General features: G+C 37.9%; 1 protein-coding gene across 2 annotated transcripts in view; it reads right to left on the bottom strand.

Moving 5' to 3' along the window:
* The window catches only part of LOC149778328 (lachesin-like), a 62,271-nt gene that overhangs the window by 19,693 nt on the left and 19,819 nt on the right, over positions 1 to 22,759 (bottom strand). For both annotated transcript variants that reach the window (XM_089939137.1, XM_089939138.1), the window contains exons 2-4: positions 8,196 to 8,290; positions 7,065 to 7,284; positions 6,187 to 6,333 (exon numbers count right to left, since the gene is read on the bottom strand). In XM_089939137.1, the coding sequence (XP_089795263.1) occupies positions 6,187 to 6,333; positions 7,065 to 7,284; positions 8,196 to 8,290 (462 nt within the window). The remainder of the gene's footprint in view (positions 1 to 6,186; positions 6,334 to 7,064; positions 7,285 to 8,195; positions 8,291 to 22,759) is intronic.

The following is a 22,759-nucleotide window of genomic DNA, read 5'->3' as shown; positions in this document are numbered from 1 at the left end:
TGTCTAGATTGATTCATTCATTCATTGATTAATTGATTGTATTTTAACGGCGCACAGCCCTGTTAGGCTATTTAGCGCCATAGAAAAGGTTATATGTACGATCGTTTAAAAATTATAAAAAGTTTGATATCGATCAGCGATATCAAAATCAAATAGTTCAAATTAAAACGAGAAGATGATAACGATAAAAAATAAAGCTTCCCGATCAACAGGGAATGTAAATGGTGTATGTTAAAGAATACAGATGAAAAGGTATTGAAAAAGGGACGGTACATATATTACATAATAATGCTCTAGGTGATGTCATACACATTATAGCTAGAATAAATGTTTCCTTCTTTCAGGAACTTTACAACAGAAGTGATCTTTATTGGATCAAAAGGTTCCTTCATGTCATGTACATTGGAATACTGATCGCGGGTAGGGTGCAGTTTGAAACACTCTATCATAAAGTGCTTAACAGTGAATGGTTCATTGCAAGAAACGCACTTTGGTGGGTCTTCTCCTTTTAGTATGTGGGAGTTGTTATATGCGTATGACCAATTCGAATTCTTGCAATGACTATCTCCTCCCTACCGATGGTTCTGTAGGAAGGAGTCCATTCTAATAGGGTTGGCTTGATGGCGTGAAGTTTATTTTTCACTGCTTCATTCCATGATGCCTCCACTTCTGACGTAATGTCTCTTTGATACTAGGTTTAAAATCAGTATACAGTATTTTAAAATCAGATGGTTCTTCAGTTAGGATCATTTTAGCAGCGCTATCTACTTTTCATTACCTTTGATACCAACATGGCTAGGTAACCAACAGTATACAATACTGTGGGAGGTACTCGGCGTTGTATTTGTGACGCTCAACAATGGGTTCTACAGATGATACTGTTTAAAATACGTTTGTTTTCAATATACTGCAGAGCAAGATCTATTTCTCTGATTTCGGCAGAACAAATTGATGTGCCATTTGGTATGTGAACTTTTATGCGGAAGCAGCAGCCTTTGCCTCATCCTTTGATCCGTCGGTATAAATACTTTTGTTGTCTTTAAATTTGGTGAGGAGTTCATGAAGGGTTTGTCTCATACTTTTTTCCATCGTGAAGCGTAAAAGGTACTTTTGGTTGTTGAAGTAGCCAGGGTGGTGTTTCGGAGATGGAAGTTTTCTGTAATTTAGAAAGATACATTTTTGTACTGTCAAGGCTGGGTGATATTCTGATGCCAAAGGAAGGTATGGCGTTTGGTTTATTTTCGTACAAGTGTTTGTATTTGGGTTGAAAAACTAGCCGAAAAGGCAGAGTTCAGAGGGCTTGATCTTAATTTGAGAGCATACTGTGCGGAAAGCATTTCTCTACGATGTGATGAAGTGGATTCTTTCGTTTCGGCAAGGAATCTTTCACACGGGGATGTCTTAATGCTCCCAGAGAGAGTCTTATTCCTTGATGATTAATTGGGTCAAGCATATTCAAACATGACTTCTTAGCTGAACCATAAACAACGCAACCATAGTCCAGTTTGGAGCGAATAAACGTTCTAAATGATTTGAGGATGACTTTTATATCAGCACCCCAGTCAGTGTACGCTACTATTTTGAGTAGATCTAGAGATTTCAAGTATTTAACTTTCAAGTTCGTTACGTGTGGAATAAAAGTCAGTTTTATGTCGAAGATAATACATAAAAACTTTGTTTCTTCAACAACTGGAATAGGTGTTCTGTCCAGCGTGAGTTTAGGTTCATCATGATGTCTACATAACTGACAGAAATGCATATATACCTTTTTTGACTTCGAGAATTTGAAACATTTAGTACTGGCCCAATATTGAATCTTGCTGATATTTTGCTGTAGATGTCTGTTAACTGAATGCATGTGCTTTGATCGATAACATATTAGAAAATCATCAACGTATAACGAGCAATCCACACCAGGAGCCAAACACTTGGTGATGCTGTTGATTTTGATGTTGAAAAGCGTCACAGATATAATACTGCCCTTGGGTACATCCATCTCTTGCTGATGCAGATCTGAGAGGGTAGAGCCCACTCGTACCTTGAATTCTCTGTCTGAAAGAAAGTTTCATACGAAAGAGGGCAGACGGCCTTTTAGACCTAGATCGTGCGTGTCATTTAGTATCCCGTACTCCTATGTCGTGTCATATGCCTTTTCTAAATCAAAGAAAAGCGCTACTAAATGTTCCTTCTTGATAAATGCGTCGCAAATAAATGTTTCCAGTCTAACAAGATGATCATTGGTGCTACGGCCATAACGAAAGCCACTTTGGAAAGGTGGTATTAGATTGTTAGTTTCCATGTACCAGACAAGCCGAGAATTGATCTTTCTTTCCATTGTTTTGCACACACAGCTAGTCAGTGCAAAGGGTCGATAGCTGGTAGGATCTGCGCTATCTTTGATTGGTTTGGGAATTGGTATTAGTGTCGCTTCTTTCAAAGTCTTAGGTACATTACCAGCTCTCTATAAATCGTTGAAGAGATTCAAAAGACATGTTAAAGATGATTATGGAAAATGTTTCAAAAACTGGTAATTTTTTCGTCAGGCCCAGCGGATGTTTAATGGGCCTTGTATAAATCTTCCATAATCTCCAATGGTGAGAACAGTTGGTTATTACTTTCGGAGTTGTTGGATGTAAATTTTAAACATGACTTTTCTTATTGTATTTTGTAATCTTTGGAAGGCTTCTGAATAATTAAATGATGAGGAATTTGTCTCGAAACTGAAGAGCATTGCAATGTCACGTTTTCAACTAAAATTGTTGTTATTTAGCTTCCGATGTCGGAAAGAATTGTGTTTTCTCTTTCCGTTTTGTTTTTGCGGATAGTGTCCCAAACGGTCTTAATAGAGGAACGAGAGTTTAAAGATAAAACATATTTCTTCCATGATGCTACTTTACTTTCTTTGATTGTGCGGCGAGTTTTGTCCTGGCGAATATGGTATTTACTTGAATTTTCGGGTTTCGCATGATTGTTAAATTTTTTCAAAGCTTCTCGGCGTTGTCTAATGGCTTAATTCGACTCCTTAGTGACGGAAGGTTTTAGGGTTCTTTTGCAGTTCGGTGAGGACATGGGAATAGATTCTTCTGCAATATCTATTAAAATAGAAGTAAAAAGCTGAAAGGGTCATTAATTTTGAAGAATGTATCCTCATTCAGCCTAGTTTTACAGAGTGTTTCAAACTTATCTCAGTCGGCCTTCTTTATATTCCATTATGGAATTGCGTCATCAATAGTAGAGTTGATATTTTCAACGTAGATAGGAAATTGATCCCTCCTTTGAAGGTCATCAGCGACCTTCCATTCATAATCCAAACGCAGCGAAGGAGAACAAATTGTCAAATCTATTCACGTGTATGCACCCGTTCCTGGGTGTAAATATATAGGTGATTTGGTGTTATATTGACACAAATCGTGTATAGCGATGAAGTCTTCTCCTTTGTGAACTCTCTCATTTTGTGATTTGATCCCCATAAAATGTTATGGGCATTTCAAAGGGATGACGCTATGAGGATCTCTTTTGTTCACAACAATAGAAACTCCTCCTGAGGATCTGTCAACATTTTGGGAGTAGGCGCTAAACTGGGATTAGATTTTAAATGTAATGTTATCCGTATTTTTCAAGAATGTTTCCTGAAGGCATAGGACTGCAGGATCATGTTCGTTTAAAAGAAGGAGAATGAGAATATCATTGTAGTTGGCTTTAAGTCCTCGACCGTTCCATTGTATGATTGTGTTCTTCAGTATAAATTTAAATTAAAGATTGTTGAACTAGGTTAGATCTTTGGCGGAGGCAATCATTGTGTTACTGGAGGAAGTATGGGGGTGAATATTTTGTTGGCACGTCTGTAGCTACATTGAACGCATGGAGCAGTGTCTTCTGCATTCATGCTCTTAATGTCTCCACACCTTTTATAGAGTTTGATGGGTCATCGGACCCCTTTTGCTGCCTATTTCCATGCGATTTGTTTGTTGTTTTTTTTCGTTGGTGATGTCGGTGGTTGGGTATTATTGAAGGTTGCTTGAGTAGATGCCGTACTTGTATGTGCTTGCGAATGGGGGTGTTAGAGCTTGGTGTTGAATCGGTTAAACCTGTCTGTGTTTGAGCGTCCTTCGTTGTTTTGGGATTGTTCTTAACTACACTGGAGGATGATGGGCTGTTTTGACCTATACAAGTTTTCTGTCTTCTGGATATGAGATGTTAGATGTATACTTTACCCTCTGTATTTCCTTCTCCTGTTTCCAAGTATCACAATCCTTGGAATCGGCGTGGTGCTCCTTTGCATAGCTGACACAATGCAGAGTTGCTATACAATTAGATTCCTTATGAGAATGGTCTCCGCATCGGCCACATATTTGGCTTTTGAGCAGTCGTCTTCGTAATAGCCATATTTCTAACACTTATAGCATCGAAGGGGCTTCGGTATGTAGATCTCGACCTTCACTTTCATAAAGCCAACTTTGACCACTCTGGGTAATGTTGGTTTTTTGAAGGTGAGTACAATGGTGTTGGTGTCCTGCAGATTGTTATTACGTTAATTACGTATTGTACGTACTGCAGTGACCTCTTCTTTCTTCATGCCTTCAATGATATCTGTGTCGCTGACTCCAACCAAGTCCCGACAGCGAATCACGCCTTTTGGACGTATTGAGTGTGGTGTGAGCGAATGAGGTCACTGAGATATCGAAGAAAGGTTTCATTTCCATTATATTTTCTCTTTGACCTCGTCGCTGACACGCAACTCGTTTTCAATTTTTCCACACTTTTTGGTGTTCTGATCGTTCCCGTAATTGGTGTTTCAAAAACAAAAGGAGAGTGTGCGGAAAGCAGTTTTGAGGCAACTTTCGATTCTATAACCACGAAGCGTGGAAATGAATCCACATTACATGGTTCTTCATCTCACTCAGATCCAGTCTTGGTACTTTAAATTTGATTTTGTTTTGAAATTTCCTTCTTGGATTCTTTAAAATTCAGCACTCGTGCTCCCCGCCCAACACGGAGCCCAACAAGGGGACACTTTTCAAGTGCCAGGGATACACAGATGCTATACTCTGTCGATACAATTACCTATGATTGATCCGTGAAGCCACCGCCTTCTAGGGTCTGTAAAATTACCTCCTGATTGACCAGTTAAGCCACCGCCTTCTATGAATTCTTCTAAGACTTGAGAAAGGGGAAGCTAAAGGTATAAACTGTAAGGGCAACGGTGGTGTCAAGAGATATACAAGGAGGAAGATAAAGAAGGTTAAGTAGTAAATAAAGACTTCCTAGGGCTCGGAGAGACCGGACCCATGTCGACCACCTGTCTAAGAGAAGTAGAGGCAAAAGTAGTGTATTGCACTGGAAAGCCTCTGCTCAACTACCAGGATCCTTTCCTTCCCCGACACGGGACGCAACCCACGGCAAACAGGTTGCCTCTACTTAGTGGCCTCTTGCGACATTTAGTGAGGCATGTCAATCCAATTCCACAGCCCCTGACCCGCAGGGTTAGATGTCTAGATCTGGGGCTTCGTGCTGAAAACATGTAGCATCATGTCCCACCCAGTGATATTATCCTGTAACCAATCTTACCAGTTCTAACATTAACCTCTTAATGCTGAGCAACAGACAAGGCAGGTGCAAGTACCATTTGTATAAGTCTTCGGCATGACTATGCTGGGTCTCGAACCCTGGACCTCCCGCATCCGAGACAGGCGCCCGTACTACTTAGGTCACCTTAAATGTGAAAGTTCTTATAATATGAAACATTTCTTCCTGTAGTTGGTAGTATAAAAAACAAATATTTTCAACCAGAAGCAATTTTCTTGCACAGGGTATTTCGTATCCCAATTTACGATGCTGATATTTTTTTCAAATACTGTGATAATGGAAAGCATAGTTTCTAAACGTTTATGTAATCTACTTCACATTATTCAAACATAAATGAATTAATTAAGTTTATCATGATATTTTCAATATAGAAATAATAGCATCGAGATAAAAACCTACCACCAAAACAGTACTTTAATTTTCGCTTGCAAACACTTAATTTGGGATAAGTTGCTAAACAAATATATATATATATATATATATATATATATATATATATATATATATATATATATATATATATAGTTTAAGTGTGCATTTAATTTGGTAAAATAACACAAGTTATATTTTTGAACAATAAGAAAGTGAAAGCATACCAACTTTCATATGATGTGCCGTTGTTAATTCCAGACCTTCTGAACCATTCTATGTTCGGTGTGGGAATCCCTGTTGCATTGCACCACATTTCATGCGTCTCCCCCTCGTTTACAGTCTGGTTTACTGACACCCATTGTAGATTTGGGGTGACTGGATTTAGGAAAATAAAAAAATTAGGTTACAAATATTTTAATTAAAGTTTGTACCTGGTCTAACATTTAAGCTACATAGAGTGCGAAGTGAATTACACAACATAACAACCTAGCAGACTAACATATAATAGTTTCTATTTCGTTTTGAAAGAGATGTTTTCTCTTGTGACATGTGTATGGGCATGAGTGTGTGTACGTAGTTTTCTTAATCGTGTCTATGTGCTTTGTGTGTTCTTGTACTGAACGATTACATTAGTTTCTTCTTGCGATTTCAGTTATGTTAAGTAAAAGTGAATTTCAATAAATAACTTCACTTCTTAGCAGGACCTACATTCACGTTTGTAAAAAAATATTATGTACTTAAAATGAATGGTCTTGTGTACAGTAGTCATGAAACTAGATGAATATTTTGCAATTATAAGTTTTAGACAAAAACCTCAGAAATTAATAAATGTATAAGACAAATGTTAAAATACCTTACCACATATTACTAATTTCCGACTGATAACGATTTACGCTTGTTTTTCATCAAAAGTTAAAAGGTTTAGTAACTTGAACGCTGTTAGAAGTCTTAGACATGATAATTAGTTCTCTGGAATTACTTCCACTTTAGTCAATTATAATAAAAGTAGATGCAGTGTTCAGATATAAATTTATTTTTACCAAGGAGTTACTATCGATGAAAAATATATTTGCTCTTGATCAATTTCTCTTTTTATATTTACTTACCTTTCACGATAAGCACTATTTCTACATTTATGATAAGGTTGCCAGAAGCTCCCGTCTTACAGATATATCGGCCGGCATCCGCTTCGATGATTTTCTTGATTTCCAGATTTGACTCTCCATACTCGTTCTTAATTAATCGAACACGATCGCCTTCAGCTGGACGGTTTTCAGTTATAATATGTGTTTTCTTTCCATCCTTATGAACTTCCCACACGACCATCTGTTGAGAGCAGAATGAGAATGTGTTAATATTTGTTTTCGAAAAAGAAATAAAAATGAAACGATTAACACATGAACTGCATTATACGTTCCGGAAGCCTTGCAAACTGAGAAGGGTCATACTTTATTCGAGTAAAATGTTGGTCATAACTCATGGAAGTCAGAGCTCCTTTTGCTGACGAAACTTACTGCTGTGTCAACGCCTTACGAATACACACGATTTAATTCGCTTACAAACCCTAAGATGCTATGTAAGTGATTTTTCAGAAACATATTCTGGGTTAAAGACCAATACAAACTTATGGTCTGACGTCATTTTTCCTCCTGGATATGTCAATTTAAATGGTACGATTTCATATCAAGTAATATCAAACCTCTCTTTCGGTTGCATTATACAACTATGGCTGAGAACTCTACACTTTATATACTTGCCAGCGCAGAAAATGTATAATTGATGGCCTGAAATGAAAATGTAAATCAAAGCTTGTAAATATTTATTAACACAGACTCCAACATTCCTAGAGACCGCGGCAAGTGGGAAGCAAAGATAACACAACTCCTAAAATATCAGTTGAATTACTTGGATAAGTTTTGACGTTTCGTGTACCAGTTTATTCATGGTTGTGTCATCAGTGTCAGCCTGGTCATATCCCATCAGACGCGAATATTTGACATTCAGATAGAAGAGATATTCTATGTTTACGCCAAACAATCCTCCAGCTTCTTTAATAGACATTTCCAGACGAAACGTTTGTAACAACGTGTTCATTCTGTCAAGTCAACTACACCCTAGTATACACATGTAAAATCTAAACAGAAGTAGGATCCAAGTAAACTGAATGGTTGCGCGTACTAAAAGTCATTTTAACTTCCTTATTCAAGTCACAAGTACTATAATGTAAGGATACTTACAGAACGTGATATCTTATTGTCATTTATGCAAGGTCCCAGAGTCTCTGTTTTCCCGACTGTCGTCTCGATTTTCCGATATTCTGTACCTTCCACGACTGGAAAAGGTGACATTTATACAGTTATTGATAACAACAAGAACGTAATCGTATACATAACGTTATAATACATCGACGTTGACGCCAAATAAGATGAAATGTTTACGAACTCAAAGGGGAAATATGCCTGTCCATATCAATGCGCCCCTAAGTGGCTTTAACACACCATAGTGCTGCTGAGGATGAATTTTCTTACAAAAATGTTGGGACATTTATGTATATCAACTGATTAAATACTATTTAAAAGGCAATTCTGTGGTAATATCACGTACGTAGAGGTTTTCATTATGAAACACGAGCTCTCTGAAATCTGTATACGTTGAGTAACGAATATATCGTCTCCATGTTGAAATCACGCTCGGCAGTGAACGGTAGATCTCGAACAAATAACACGCATAATTCCGATGACCGAAATTTGCATAATTATATGCCAAATTGTAAACACTGAAGTTGATGACGTAAAACACAAGCACTTGGGAGACCGAGCAAAATGTCAACAACGGTGAGTACGATCTTCTTCAAATCTCGTTCTTTTCTCCTTATCCTTTTCCTTTAACTTTTAATTTTTAGGGAAAACATTGAAAGTTTCGTAGAACTACTTTTATGGTTATATTCAAATAGTTTTTTGTGGTACAAGAGTGATTTAAATAGTCTTGCTTTGTACAGTATATTCAAAACTCATAGTACACGATTTCTTGTTTAGTATCAGGAATATAGCGCTAATTGAGAATCAGAAATTAATACATGCGACGTTGTGATTTGATGGACGTTTTCTGGGCTGGATCAGGTCAAGTGTTGGTGGGTCCAAACTAATAGAGGGATCCAACTTTCCTTGAATGGGTACCAAGGCAAAGTCTATGTGTCTGCGCATAATACCGAATAAAGATGCGCAAGAATAAAACGGTGGTCAAACTTCAAGCGACAAATGACTGTATGGTTTTTTTTGTTTGTGTACAGTTTATAATCTGGCCCTGAGGTTTGGACCTGGATTCCATACTCCAGGCGCAAATTTTAATAAAACACTTATTGAAAACCTTGTGTATGTAAATTATTAACTTGGAGAAGCAGAACACGAATTATTTTCCACTTTGTTTGCAACACCGGGAAGACGAGTGTTAGGGGTCCACTGGTGAGAATCTGGTTAGTCTCGATAAATTGATTAATGAAATTACTAAGTTTTGAGCATTTTTAATATCCTTTATGCTTTCGTTTATAAAAATGAGGGCGATACGTGAAAGAAAGAAAAGCAAGGAAACTTGAACTAGTACGATAAAAATATTACAAATTAAAGACCGAATCCGGCTGAGAAAAGCCAGATTATTGTAAATGATATCCAATAATAGTGCTCTTGAATACTTGCAATCACTATTTCAGTATAGTCTACCTGGTAATTCATGTATATAAAACAGTATAAAATTCCCAAACCAAATAAGGAATAATTCCACAAAAAGAAAGTTTCCAATGCTCTGGAACTTTGGTCTGGAATAGTATTCCAGTTGACATTAGTAATACCCCCTCTGTTTCTTCTTCCAAACCCAATATATTCAGTGGCTTCAGAGATGCAGTTAAAATAAATAATTTCCTTTTTATGAGGGCCTAAATGCAGATAAGTATTTCAGCTAATTGTGTTGCCATTTTTATGTAAAGACATTATTATTATTATCATTATTATTATTATATATTTTGTCTTCGTCAGTCACTGTACTTAATGATATAGCGATATTGGTTTAGAAGTACAAGCTACCATATGTAGCAAAATACAGAGTGATGTGAATAAATGTTTGTGGTACAATTTTAATTTCCTGAGGCAATCAAAATATAAAATAGCTAAATTCATTTCCTATGTATGTAGAAGTGATCTACACTGATGGTATATAAATATTTAATACTAAAGTCGACTTGCCCTTTTTCTAATTTAAGTAATAAATTTGTATTTTTTATTTTAAAAAAATACAAATTGGTAACAAAACGTCTATGCAATCTTACTTTAGTGTTCAGCAATTAGACCTGACTAGATTGCAGTTTAAAACAAAATTAGACCTGTACAAAATGCATGTATCCATTTAAGTCTTGTAAAGTAATGACTACACTTTTATTCTTCTGATTTAAATATGATTCATGCCTTAAGATGTATGTCTGATAAACATAAGGACTTAAGAATCCTAAAATGTTTTATTTTTGTCCAACATTATGACCGAAATGAATGCTTGCAAGAAACATAATTTTTTATATTTGATCTAACATTTTGGGTAAGACTTTGAATTTCCCAGTCGGCTTGGCATTATATTCTCCCCCCCCCCCCCCACGCAAATGATTTCTGTAATAAAACGATTACTTGATGCAATGGCATTTTTGAAACTTCTTTAATTCTCTCAATAACTTTTATATATTCTTTTATTGTCAAAGCTTACAAGTTGTATGCATAAAATATATATCACAACAGGTATGAATACATTCACAGGTATGTGAGCTACATTACAGAAAACCTCTTACTGTATGCAAAATATGTATAGCGGCTGCCGATGAATGTGTAACTTGCTCTTGGTACTGATTAAATCAAAATACTGCATCAATTTACACACATAATTAAAAACTTTGGTTGTTGCTCTTACAATACAACATATGCAGTGACTTCTGTTTCCAAGGTGGACTTCCAAAGATTAATAATTGATGTAAATACATGATTGTTGTAAATGCTGACATTTCTATGGTATAATGAGTATAGCTTTAAGGCGTTTTGTACCACACGCATGCAGGTATTCAGTACGCTTAATCTGTAAAACAATTCCAGGAGATCATACGTTTGGAGCCAGACTGGCTGAAGGAACTGTTCAGACAGATGTTACAGTTCCACCCCAGCCTTGTATTTAATGTATTTGAGCCAGGTTCAAGGTAGTGTGGTGGTTATCACCCAACCCCCGATACAGGATTACGAGAATCGTTTGTGGAAAATATATGGAGATGCCCACAGACCTGGAATAGGTGTTGTGAAAGACAGCTCTGCATATCACTTTTGCTGGTATCAACTTTTGTTTAGAATGTGCACTGTAGCTTAATGCATTATTCTTAATATGCTTAAGAGTTTATCTAACATAAGAAGTTTCAAGACTTTTAGCGAGACGGCTTACCAAATGAGATATTTGCTTAGACTATTTCTTTGCAACCACTGTGAATGAATTGTAAAATTGTAAGCTATCCAAAGACATTCATGCATACATATGCAAATGATAAGGACCTTTTTTTAGCAATTGATCTTCATCGGTTATATTCTTTTCATTACCTGGTTTCAATGTGGGAACATCACAATGCTAAACAAATCTAAGCGGATGATGCTACAATTATAAGATTCTTGTGTAAATATTATCTTCATCTGCAATTAGCCATTCCTATTTGATCCCAATACAGGAGTCTCTGACTTCTAGAAATGATCCCCAAAATCTTTGAGCTGTCCATCTTAACACAAACTACACTTAATATCAGCTCTAGTTGTGATGGAACTCTAAGTTCTTATATCAAAATAAAAACCGTGTGCAGTTTTGATCCATGTTTATTTTACAGTGGAATTCTCTGAATGAAGATGAATACAATTTTAATAAGTGCATGTTCCTATTATTTTTAAAATGTATTTTTTATGTTTTAGAAATAGAATATTACAAATTGGATTTTCAAGTTGTAATCCTCGATGAGGCTGGCTGCAGTTGCCTTGGCTAGGATGTACAGATGGGATGTTCTTGTCTTCAACGATGAAGTTGACTTCATGAGCGCAAACAGACATGTTGCTTATAGGCAGTTCATATTATGGCAGCATTGAATGCAAGGGTTTCTACAGAGACGTGTAATCCTCTCTTGCTGTTTCTGACAGATGCCTGACAAATATATGGATGCTTTTGGAAAATATACTGGCTTCATACCCTCTAGGCTTGCACGAATTTTACCATTGTCTTGCATGTACGAATTTTTTATATAAATGAAATCAGTTGACTTCATTCTTTTTTATTGTTGTAACTGCACATAATATTGCATCAAACAATATAGATGGAAGCAGCTACAGCTAGCTCATTCAGATTTTGTTCACACCAGTCTATTTCTGCCTATAACAATGTGGAAAAGAAGGTAATAAATACTCAGTATAAAGCGTTTTCAGCAATTGCAAATGCTGCATTTTACTTTGTTTTCAACAGTTGATATTTACAGGTATTAAAGTGTAACCTGCCTTAGCAGATACCTCCATATATCAGACACTGTTTCATATTTTACATAAGTAAAATCGAGAGATCTCCTTCACCAAAATAGAGTTAATGATGGTTCTTCAGGGGCCGGATTCCTACAAATTCTCCTGGGATTAACTTCCTTTAGTTCGCTTCTCCTCCTCATGCCCTGCTTGCCCTCAAGTCAACCGGTGAGGGCTTTCGGTATAAGCTCCCTGATGTGGGGATGTTTTCTTTTCCTTGGAAGGGTAGATGGACCATCTGCCGCTTTGTTTGCTGTAACATCGACGATACATGTTTTAAAGAAACTTTTATTTTTTTAACTTGTGCAACAAGCATCCCCATGCTAACCAATATTAATTTTTCACCCAATACTAGAGCCCAATGACCATTTCCCAAGGAGGAGTATTCGAGGAGTTGTTTTTGATGTTATTTGTTCTATCTACAAAGTAATATTTAAGACAGGATGCATTTATGCACATTCCTTGAAAAGACAGCATATTTTCATGAATGGGTATTTACTAGTAATCGTCATCATCTTCCCAAAACCTCCTATGAAAATTCCAAGAACACCATGTATCCTTAATAAAGTGGGTCAGTCCCCTGGGAAAGTGCTGTCCACATCATTGGATCCAATTATTAGACTTGCATTGCTCAGATCAAAATAAATATCCACTAAAATGATAACAATACCATTTAGATGATCTGCATGCATGACAATAGAAAGATTCCTTACCACAAAGGTAAATAAAATGTGTGCCGATTGTTGCAAAATGACTTGCATCTAATACAATGTTTTCATGACTTGTACATGTGAATAGTATTCCATTGGCTTATGTCCAATCAATATAGTGGCCGAGTGGTCTAAAGCGCTCTCCGTTTCAGATCACTGCCATCTCACCTCTGTCTGCGTGGGTTCGAGTCTCGGATTCGGCCAATGTGGGTATGTGAGAAAGCTTGCCGGTAGCTTATCGTGGGTCGGTTTTTCTTCCTGGGGGTTTTCCGGGTTTTTCCACCATTAATACTGGCCGCCATGTATAACCTATCGTGTGCTGAGAAATGGCATTAAACCACACAACACCAACAACACACCAATCAATATATGAACAAAACTTACCCTATATTCCCTTCTTTGATTGTCATTACACCTCCGCCACTATGGATATTGTGATCCAAAGTGTCATGGAATTGTTTATACCTGATGTGCATGTATTATACCTGAACTAACCAAAGACTTGAGAACGAGAGCCATTGTACATGTATCATGTACACATATATTATGAATGCTAACTTATTCAGATATTCAAATGGTAAATATATATAGTAAATTACTATAAAGTTGAAGAAAAAAAAAACATTTAAGGTAGTCCCGACATTTTTCTTTTAAATACCTGAAATGGCGTACTTGAAATTTAAGTAATATCCCACTCTGATTAGGATCCTTTGGTCTAAGAGCACCTGTGCCAAGGTTGTCAGCACTTTGGCGTCTTTCTTGGGACCAAGCCAAGGTTTTGTCTGCTCTTCAGTCTGCAACACAAATTCGTGAAGGCATTTATTAATGCCCTGGCCATGTGAGAGGATCCACTCGTGTACATGTGATGTGCTGTAGGACACTCCTCCAGATACTATGAGAGAATGACACAATCAATACCTATAGCACCTAAATCTGGTCTCTTTTTTCATGGTGACCCCATATTGATTGATTATAAGACAACTTGATTTATATCATCAAGGGAAAGCTACATTCTAGATTGGGCTAATATTTCATGTAGCAGGATTGCAGTTTTGCTCGGATCAATGTTCCTTCAATATTTCATATTACTCTGACATTTTAAATAAATTAAATAGACTACATGCCTACAATATTTAGTGATGTATATATATGGATAAAATATATATTAAAAGAAATCAGAAGATACGGATTATGCACTGTACCTTTGATTTCATAAAAATATCATACAGTAGCAAACATTTATATATTTAAAATACAAGGACAGAAATCGCCCCAAATATTGTTGCTAGCAGTCTTGCTGAGAACCAAACCTGGTTCATGATATCTTTGGACCAATGTAATATTTTCCTTTTCTTTGGCAACCTTGGAAAGAAGGCAGATAAAATAAAGTTAAAAGTGCATGAAAAGCAATCATAGAAAAACAGTTTTCCAATTCCAAAAGTTTTACATTAAGAAAGAGTGAAAACCAACAAGTTTTGCAACATCCAACAAATCATTTAATTCCCTAGAATACAAAATAAAAATCTTAAAATGAACATACAGTATTGTGAATTAAATCCCACATAAGTTCTATCACCAATGCCTCTTTTCCATGCATCAGGTGGCACAATTGAGATACCCATCCCACGTCTGAGAAAGTAAAATTCAAGGTTTTATTTTTTGCTTTTAATTCTACGAAAAGTATGAAGCGTGGACTCAGCCTCCTGGCACAGTTTTAATAATGTCCTTTATCAGCATTGCATTTGTTAAATTATCGTTTTCAGAAGAATGACAATTGAAAGACACCCCCCCCCCACCAAAAAAAAATATCTGCAAGAAATTTGTAATTTTTACCTTCCTGACTCAATAACAAATACGTCAGATAATGAAGGTGTCTTCATTCTCTCTAAGTTGCAAAATCACTTGGCCAGGTGTTGTCGTGAAGCATGAAGATGTACTGGCCATTGGTTCTGTATACTTGGGTTTATATTTTGCTACATTCTATGTAACTTCATAACTAAAATATGTATTAAATATTTGTTTTTATTATAATGTAAATTTTAAATCTGTTTCATTGTTCTTTGTGTTAAAACATCGAACTGAAATACTTCATTTTATCAAGAATACACAATAACAGATCTTGCAAATGTTAACATCAATAAAACGAACTTGTTTGCAGCTCAGACTTTTTAACAGATAACATAACAACCTGCCAGACTTATTTTCTGGCAGCACTACAATATTCTTTCCTTTCATGACTAGAGTTCGTTTTGTATTTGTAGTCAATATAATTCTTTATAATAAATTTATTTGTAGCTGAAATATGTACTTTAGCATAAAATCGTAGCATCCAGCCTACTGTAGGCATGGGATCTACATTCAGATATTGAAGACCCTATTTACAGTTCAACAATAAAAATGTATTATTTGTTCGACAAGTTTACATGATACGCAAGTAATGCAAGTAATGTGTTTGTCACATTAACCCAGTGTGTGTGTGTGTGTGTGTGTGTGTGTGTGTGTGTGTGTGAGAGAGAGAGAGAGAGGGTATACATATTGCTAATGCTTGTATATGTACCTAAGTTCCCTAAGGGAATTTAAAGAACCTGTCTCACGAAGGTAATGGACATATATACAAATGACCTTTGTGAGCACTCTGTTAAAGATAAATAAATAAATAAATAAATTCCACCCACCATATATAATACACACAATGCAATCACCGAGTGAAATATCGATCAGCCGATCATATCTGTTTAGGGAATCTTAGAAAGCAAATCAAGTAATAATAAAACTGTGCCTTCAAACATACTGTATAGTAGGAACAAGATATTGACACTTGGAGAACACGTATACGTAGACATTGGCCTACCTGTCCAACAACAACTTCGCCATTTCACTGTATGATTTCAGTCCTACTTCTCCATCAATACTCTCTACAAAAAAAAAATGGTCCCCAAGGCTCATCCTTGGTAAGTCCCGTTTGGTTTCTCTGATAGCTTTTCGATGTTTCTTCTCGGAAAGCGACAAACAAAAACAAACGCGGGCGACCTTTTTGTTTTTGACTCGCTCGTGCGTCCGCCATTTCCGTAACAGTTCGTGACCTAGACATTGAAATTAAAGCGGCCCCCACAAAAAATCATTTTCGCTCGTTTATTTATCAGTTATCTAATTTAATCTTTACAAACTCTAGGTTTTTGTGAATTATTTCAGCTTATAAGTCGACGAATTTCATTAGTTCCATGATCTGTAAAATTCATAAAATTACAGACACTCTGCACTATTGCGCCTATAAGGAAATATTGGTTCAAGATGCATGGCAGAGTTCCAAGTCAAACGGCGCCATAAATTGGTCAAACGTTTCAAAACAATGTCTCTTAATATAAAGACGATTATTAGACATGATTTAAATGCATGAATTTCTTCAAAACGTATTCAGCGGAAACAAATTATGTGACAGACGGATAGGGAAAAGTGGTAAATGGATATTGGTATCTCGTCAAACATTGAATATGGTGGGGAATAATACCATACTTAACGGTAATGCATTGCAATCGACCAAATCACAAGCATGACTCGAAAGTAGTGAAGTGGGGCGGTATAGGGTCTATGGGAATTAGCATTAAAAACACCCCTGGGGCACTATAGGGTCTATGTAAATTTAACATGGAGAAAAACCCTGGGTCGATATAGGGTCTATGGGAATTAGCATTACAGACTTAACCTGGGTCTGTATAGGGTCTATGTAAATTTAACATTAATTACCCTGGGTCACTATAGGGTCTATGTAAATTTAACATGGACAAAAAACCCCTGCGTCTGTATAGGGTCTATGTAAAATTGAAACAGGGAGGAGTCTCTATTTTTTTTTTTTAAATAAAAAAGGGGTAGGCAATTGAAAGTCTGTCTCTTTTCGAGAGATGTGGGTGGCCCTGAAAAGGGCCTTTGGTTTTCTTCTTCTTCTAATTTCTTCTATTTCTCCACCAGCTTCTTATTTTCTGTCCTACACTTTTTCTCTTCTTTTCTTTCTTTTCCTCCTCCTTTTTCTTCTTTTTCTCTTCTTTCTGCTTCTCCTCCTCTTCTTTCTTCCTCTTCTCATTTTCTTCTTCTTTTTCAATTTTTTCGTTCCATTCTCTCATCCTTATCCTTTCCTCTTCATCCTCCTTCTCCTCCTTTATTTCTTTCATCAGAGCACTGATCATGTCTTTTGCTTTTCTTAAATTGTTGATCTCCATCTTCACTCGATGGGGACTATAAGAATACTGATCCTCGTTTAGCCTAACTAACATTTGCTCCATCATACCCAAATTGTCCAGGACGTCTTGCAATGTTTTCATTTTATCAAGTTGGTTTGAAGCCATCTTCTTTTCTATTCTCTGGAGAATGGTTTGAACGACGAATACTGTGGGTTCTTATACGAAAAGCGCGGACGTGATGGAAAACATCCCTCTAAAGCCCAAAAGTTATATTACCTAGATCATCACTTAAAACGTGCGGACGTGAAGGAAAACATCCCCTTACTTTTCTCATTTCATATTATCTACTATCCACATAAGTGAAGCAGCAATTAACAAACCCCAAATCTACTATCCACACACGCAAAGCATTATAATGAAACCCAATAATCTACTATCCACACAAACTTACGTGAGCACTTACAAACACACACACAAACAAACACACACACACACACACACACACACACACACACAAGGAAAAAAAGAGTCAGTGTTTATATTCACACTACTCAACATACACACATTGGCAAATTGATTACTATTTCTTTTCTAAAGGTTTGGGTAGCCCAGAAAAGGGCTGTTTGTTTTTAACTCCAGTCACACGTGGTTAATGATGGCACCTTCCAGGCCTGGCACCACACACACATCTTCTTCCCCAGTCTCCTTTTACTTTTTTTGTTGGGAGTGCAGAGGCGGGATAAGTGGCTTCAGAATCCCAATCTTCTGTCTCTGGGATTCTGAAATTTCCTCTCTCCTTTTCCTCCTCTTCTTTTTTTCTTCTTTCCTCCTCTTTCATCCTTCCCTCTTCGACGATGGCCTCCGCGGCCAGTTCATTTAGTATGCGCCTGGCATATTCCAGGTGCATCTGGAGTTCTAGAAGTTTAGCTAGTCTGGTGTTCATTCTGGTGTTGATCAATCAACAAGGGTAGCTAGACTGCCTAGCGATTTTCAATTTATAGTGAATGCGCGGACGTGAAGGAAAACATCCCCTTAAACAAAAGTTATATTACCTAGATCATGACCAAACAACGCGCGGACCTAAAAGAAACACTCACTCACTTATTTACTATCCATTACTAATTTAAAAATTTTCATTAATCACTTCAATATACTATCCACATACGCAAAGCAATCCAATCAAACCCCAAATCTACTCTCCACGCACCTCAAACAGCAAAAAACCACGATCATTATCTACTATCCACACCAACACATACACTCACACCACAAAAGAGTCAGTGTTTATATTCACACTACTCTACATACATACATTGGCAAATTGATTGTTATTTCTTTTCTAGAGATTGGGGTAGCCCTGAAAGGGCTGTTTTTTGTGTGCGAAGTTGAAGCTAGGGCGATCTATTAGTTTCTAAGAATGCGATGTCCTCTGACGATAGACTTTCTGACGATAGGTCTGCTTCTTCGGAAAGAGAAGAAAAACTCTTTGATGTCGATACGACAATCGACAAAGCCTCTGTCAGGTACAGGTTGCTGCTGCTGCTGTTGTTGCTGCTGTTGCTGCTCTCTCTGCTGTTTCTGAAGTCTGTACTTCTCTGTCCATTCTTCTTTCTCCCTGTTCACTTCTTCTCTGAAGAGCTCTTCTATCAGGTCTTCAGTGACTTTTAAGATTCTCACATTCTCTATATCTTCTGGCTTCGGTATCAGACTGTGTCTCACCCTATGCAAATTCACGTAGGCTTCGTTTAGCTTAGCTAGTTTGGAGCACATCTTCGTAGGAGGATGAGTCGACAATGGATGGTTAGACTGAAGGCTCCCCCCAGCTTTAAAGTCAAAGCGCGGACGTGAAGGAAAACATCCCCACACGGTTTTCGAGCCGCAACGTTCAATGAGTGTCATGAGAGTGATAGTAAGAAGTCAAAGAGCATGAATCAAAATTCCTATAACCAAACAAAAGACAAAGGCATTTGTTTTTAAAACACAACATTTTTTATTCAAAATCACTTAACACTAAAACACTAACAAAAAACTATAACATTTTTAATAATAATTTAACAATATAACATCAAACATTTTTTTTCAAATGACAAACATTTCTTTTTTGCAACTCACACATTATTTTGGACAGGGTTGACAACGTTGTGAATGAAATTGTGATTTCCACTGTTTCAAGTCATTAGGCCATTGATGGACACTACGTTTCCTAGCTTGAGACAAAAGATAAGCATAATGGTCACAAAACCATCGATCAACTTTCACATCGTTTCTAGAAGAAGAACGAGGATCAAAATGAGTCACTAAATGTTCTAAGGAATAACCCAGGCTGCGATGATGCAGAAAATACACACAATATTGTCCACACACCAAGGAATCTGTACCTTGTAATTTCACATTATTGAATCGGGTGGTCTGAGCATTTCTTCTCATAAAGTCAATGATATCGTCTTCCAAAGGAGGCAATCCATACGAATCGAAATATTCCACACATCCTTCTTGAGGAAAGTAGACGGCTACCCAGTGGGTTCCTGGGAGATGACTGTCGTCCGTGTTGATGACATAAGCTTGATGGTCTTGAGGTTTGCGATGAGGGAGTTCATCTTTAGTACAGACGACAGGATTCCAAGAAGCCGTGTACGAACTGTGGTTCAAAAGGTAATAAAGTTCCCAGGTATCCATTGATTTGTGTGGGTTTTTTTCTTCACAGGTAATGATAAGTGATCAATTCGATCCTGACTTTTTGCTTGAAAATGTCTGACAAGTAAAAGGCGTTTAGCTCCGACTTCTTACTCTGGTCCAAGAGAGATTCGATGCGACGGCACTCCAGAGACGTTAATGGAGGAGAAGAATGTTTATCCAGGCCTTTATACCACTCGTTCAACACGAATTCTATCTCGATGCGATCCCAAGCTTTGTCCAGATATTCGTCCAATTTTTCTTCTTGACTCAACATCAGACATTTGTCGTGTTGAATTTGACTGGGATGATCGTTGTGACATCCATAGCACTCTTCCTTGATCAATTCTTTCATTATATCTGCCAGGAATGTAGCAAAACAGGAAACTAAATGGGCTTCTTGTTCTGGCCATCTTGACTTCATCATGATAACTTCTTCGTCTTGGGATTCTTCTTCTTCTTCCCCGGCCTCCTCACATTCCATCTCCAAAGTTTCTCCACTAGGTAAAGAGGGATAACAGTCTTCCATGGCTTCTAATAGTCTAGAATGACTTCTCTCAAACTGTTGATTTCTATGGTATTGTCAAATTCTGCATACAGGAGGACGTTCACTGTGTGATCTGGAGGTGCATTTGCAAACTGAATTTCCACACGAATCTGACCCGATTTTATAGGATGGAAATGTCCCTCGTCGCTGCCTTGGTCTGGAGTGAAATCAAAACCCCACAAAGCATAGCCTCCTGCATAATCGTCGTACTAAATACCGTGACTGGTGTTGGTTCCTAACTGTCCCGTGGCTTCGTACAGGGACAAGTACGATCTCAAATAATTCTTCGCGACACCAAAGTTAGGCTCAAAGGGTCGGGTACACAAGGTCTTGCCGTCGCGACTGACTTCGATCTTGGACACATTGTAATGTTGAAACTCAAAAGGATTTTGATCGTGGGTTCCGTTGAAGGCTGAATTCCTGACGATACCAGCAATCAAACGCTTGGGTAACTATCCATGGAACAGATGATCTTCGATCATAGATCGCTGTCCAGCGGGAATGGTGAACGTTTTCACTTCTGCGCGTCGTATCGGATACTTGGCGGTCGATCTGCTCAACGTCTGACTGACGTCGTTTCCCACTTTAGGTAACACTTCCACACGACGCACGTAAAGTCGGGCTTCTTGAATGATAGTTTTGTATTCATTGGCATGGGCCATCAAATGGAAAGCGGCACTGCTACGATTCAGTCTCAGACGGATATCCACCCAGTTGAGCAAATACTTGTAACCACATGTCCAAATGCAAATGATCCATCAGTTCTAAACTTCGCCCTTGCAGAATTTTCTTACGGCGGTCGTTAAACCCCACATTGTGAGGATTGTCATCTTCTGTCAGGACTGTGTCGCTAAACGTGGCTACACCTGCCGTGTCAGGTTTCCATACCACGCAAGCATCCAGATGAGTATTCTTGGCTTCTTTTCCGTACGTCAAGAGATTTTCCAGGTAGGCACGATATGGGTAAGTATCCATGCTGCTGCTGACCAGTTTGTTATTCAAGTACAAGTCCACTTCGCTGAACAAGGAATGCATGAAATTGGTGACAGGAGCTACTCTAGCATCGCCTCCTGGATTGGTGTTGTCCGTTTTTATCACTTTGACTTTCAAATACAGGTAACTGCTATTCAGATCGATGTAATCTTCGGGCTGTCCTTTGATTTCAAACTCGATGGGAGCGGAATCCGTCAAAGAGGAGACGGGGTGAAATTCCACCCACTGGGATTCTTGCATGGTCATCATGGTGGGGAGCATGGCAAACAGATCCAGTTCCGACTTGGAAGAAGCGCAAGACTCTCGGTGCATCATTTTTCTCTGTGTCTCAATGATCGAAAACGTCTAAGTCTCGGACGGTTCTTCTTTTCTTTGCCTTTCTAGCTTTCGACGTGTGAAGTCTGGTGAAAGGGTGTTTTCTTCGTCGTCTCTTTCTGCCTTGTCCTTGCTGAATGCCTGACTCGGTAGCGTGCAGGGCATTTATAGGTGTTTCTCGTCGGCCCAAAATGTCTTTGCCCGTTTGCAGCAAGACATTTTTGCCTGCCCTCATGAAGGCTTCTTTAGGATTTTGTTTGTCGATGATGACATTTTGGAGAAATTCTTTGCCTTGTGTCAGTGCCGCATCTTTCAAAGCGTGCAATCCGCGTGTCACCATCGGTTTCGACACCAGAGCCACCGAACGAAAAGGCCGATTTCAGCATATCTCCTAAACCGTGTCTTCGCTGTCGAGCAACCCCTCAGTACACTGGATACATGACTTACGAGTCGTGAGAGAACCGTTTTCGAAAATGGAGTTTCACCGTGACTTTTCCTTTGGTGAATGAAATATTTTGTCCCAGATCTCCTTTTATAGTAATGTTGACCGTGTCCAAATACGACTTGCTGACAGGCAAATAGTGAGGATGTACAAATTCGCGGTGAACGTGGTAAGTGTTTCCACCTTCCTCGTCAGTGACCGTGGCAGAATCCACTTTGAAAGGAATGACACGCAGTAACGGTACGGAGGTGTGTCCCACCACGTTGTACTCCACCACGTCGGAGTACACAAACATCAAATTCAGTCCTTGGTTCAGTTCTACCGGGGCACGAAATAACTTGCTAAAAGACTCGTTGTCGCAAATAATTGGTAATTCGCTTTTC

The sequence above is a fragment of the Sinohyriopsis cumingii genome, chromosome 17, assembly GCF_028554795.1.
Source record: "Sinohyriopsis cumingii isolate HCF-2022 chromosome 17, ASM2855479v2, whole genome shotgun sequence".
Classification (NCBI taxonomy): domain Eukaryota; kingdom Metazoa; phylum Mollusca; class Bivalvia; order Unionida; family Unionidae; genus Sinohyriopsis; species Sinohyriopsis cumingii.
The sequence above is the reverse complement of the archived record's forward strand: the minus strand, read 5'-3'. Positions and strand labels throughout refer to the sequence as shown.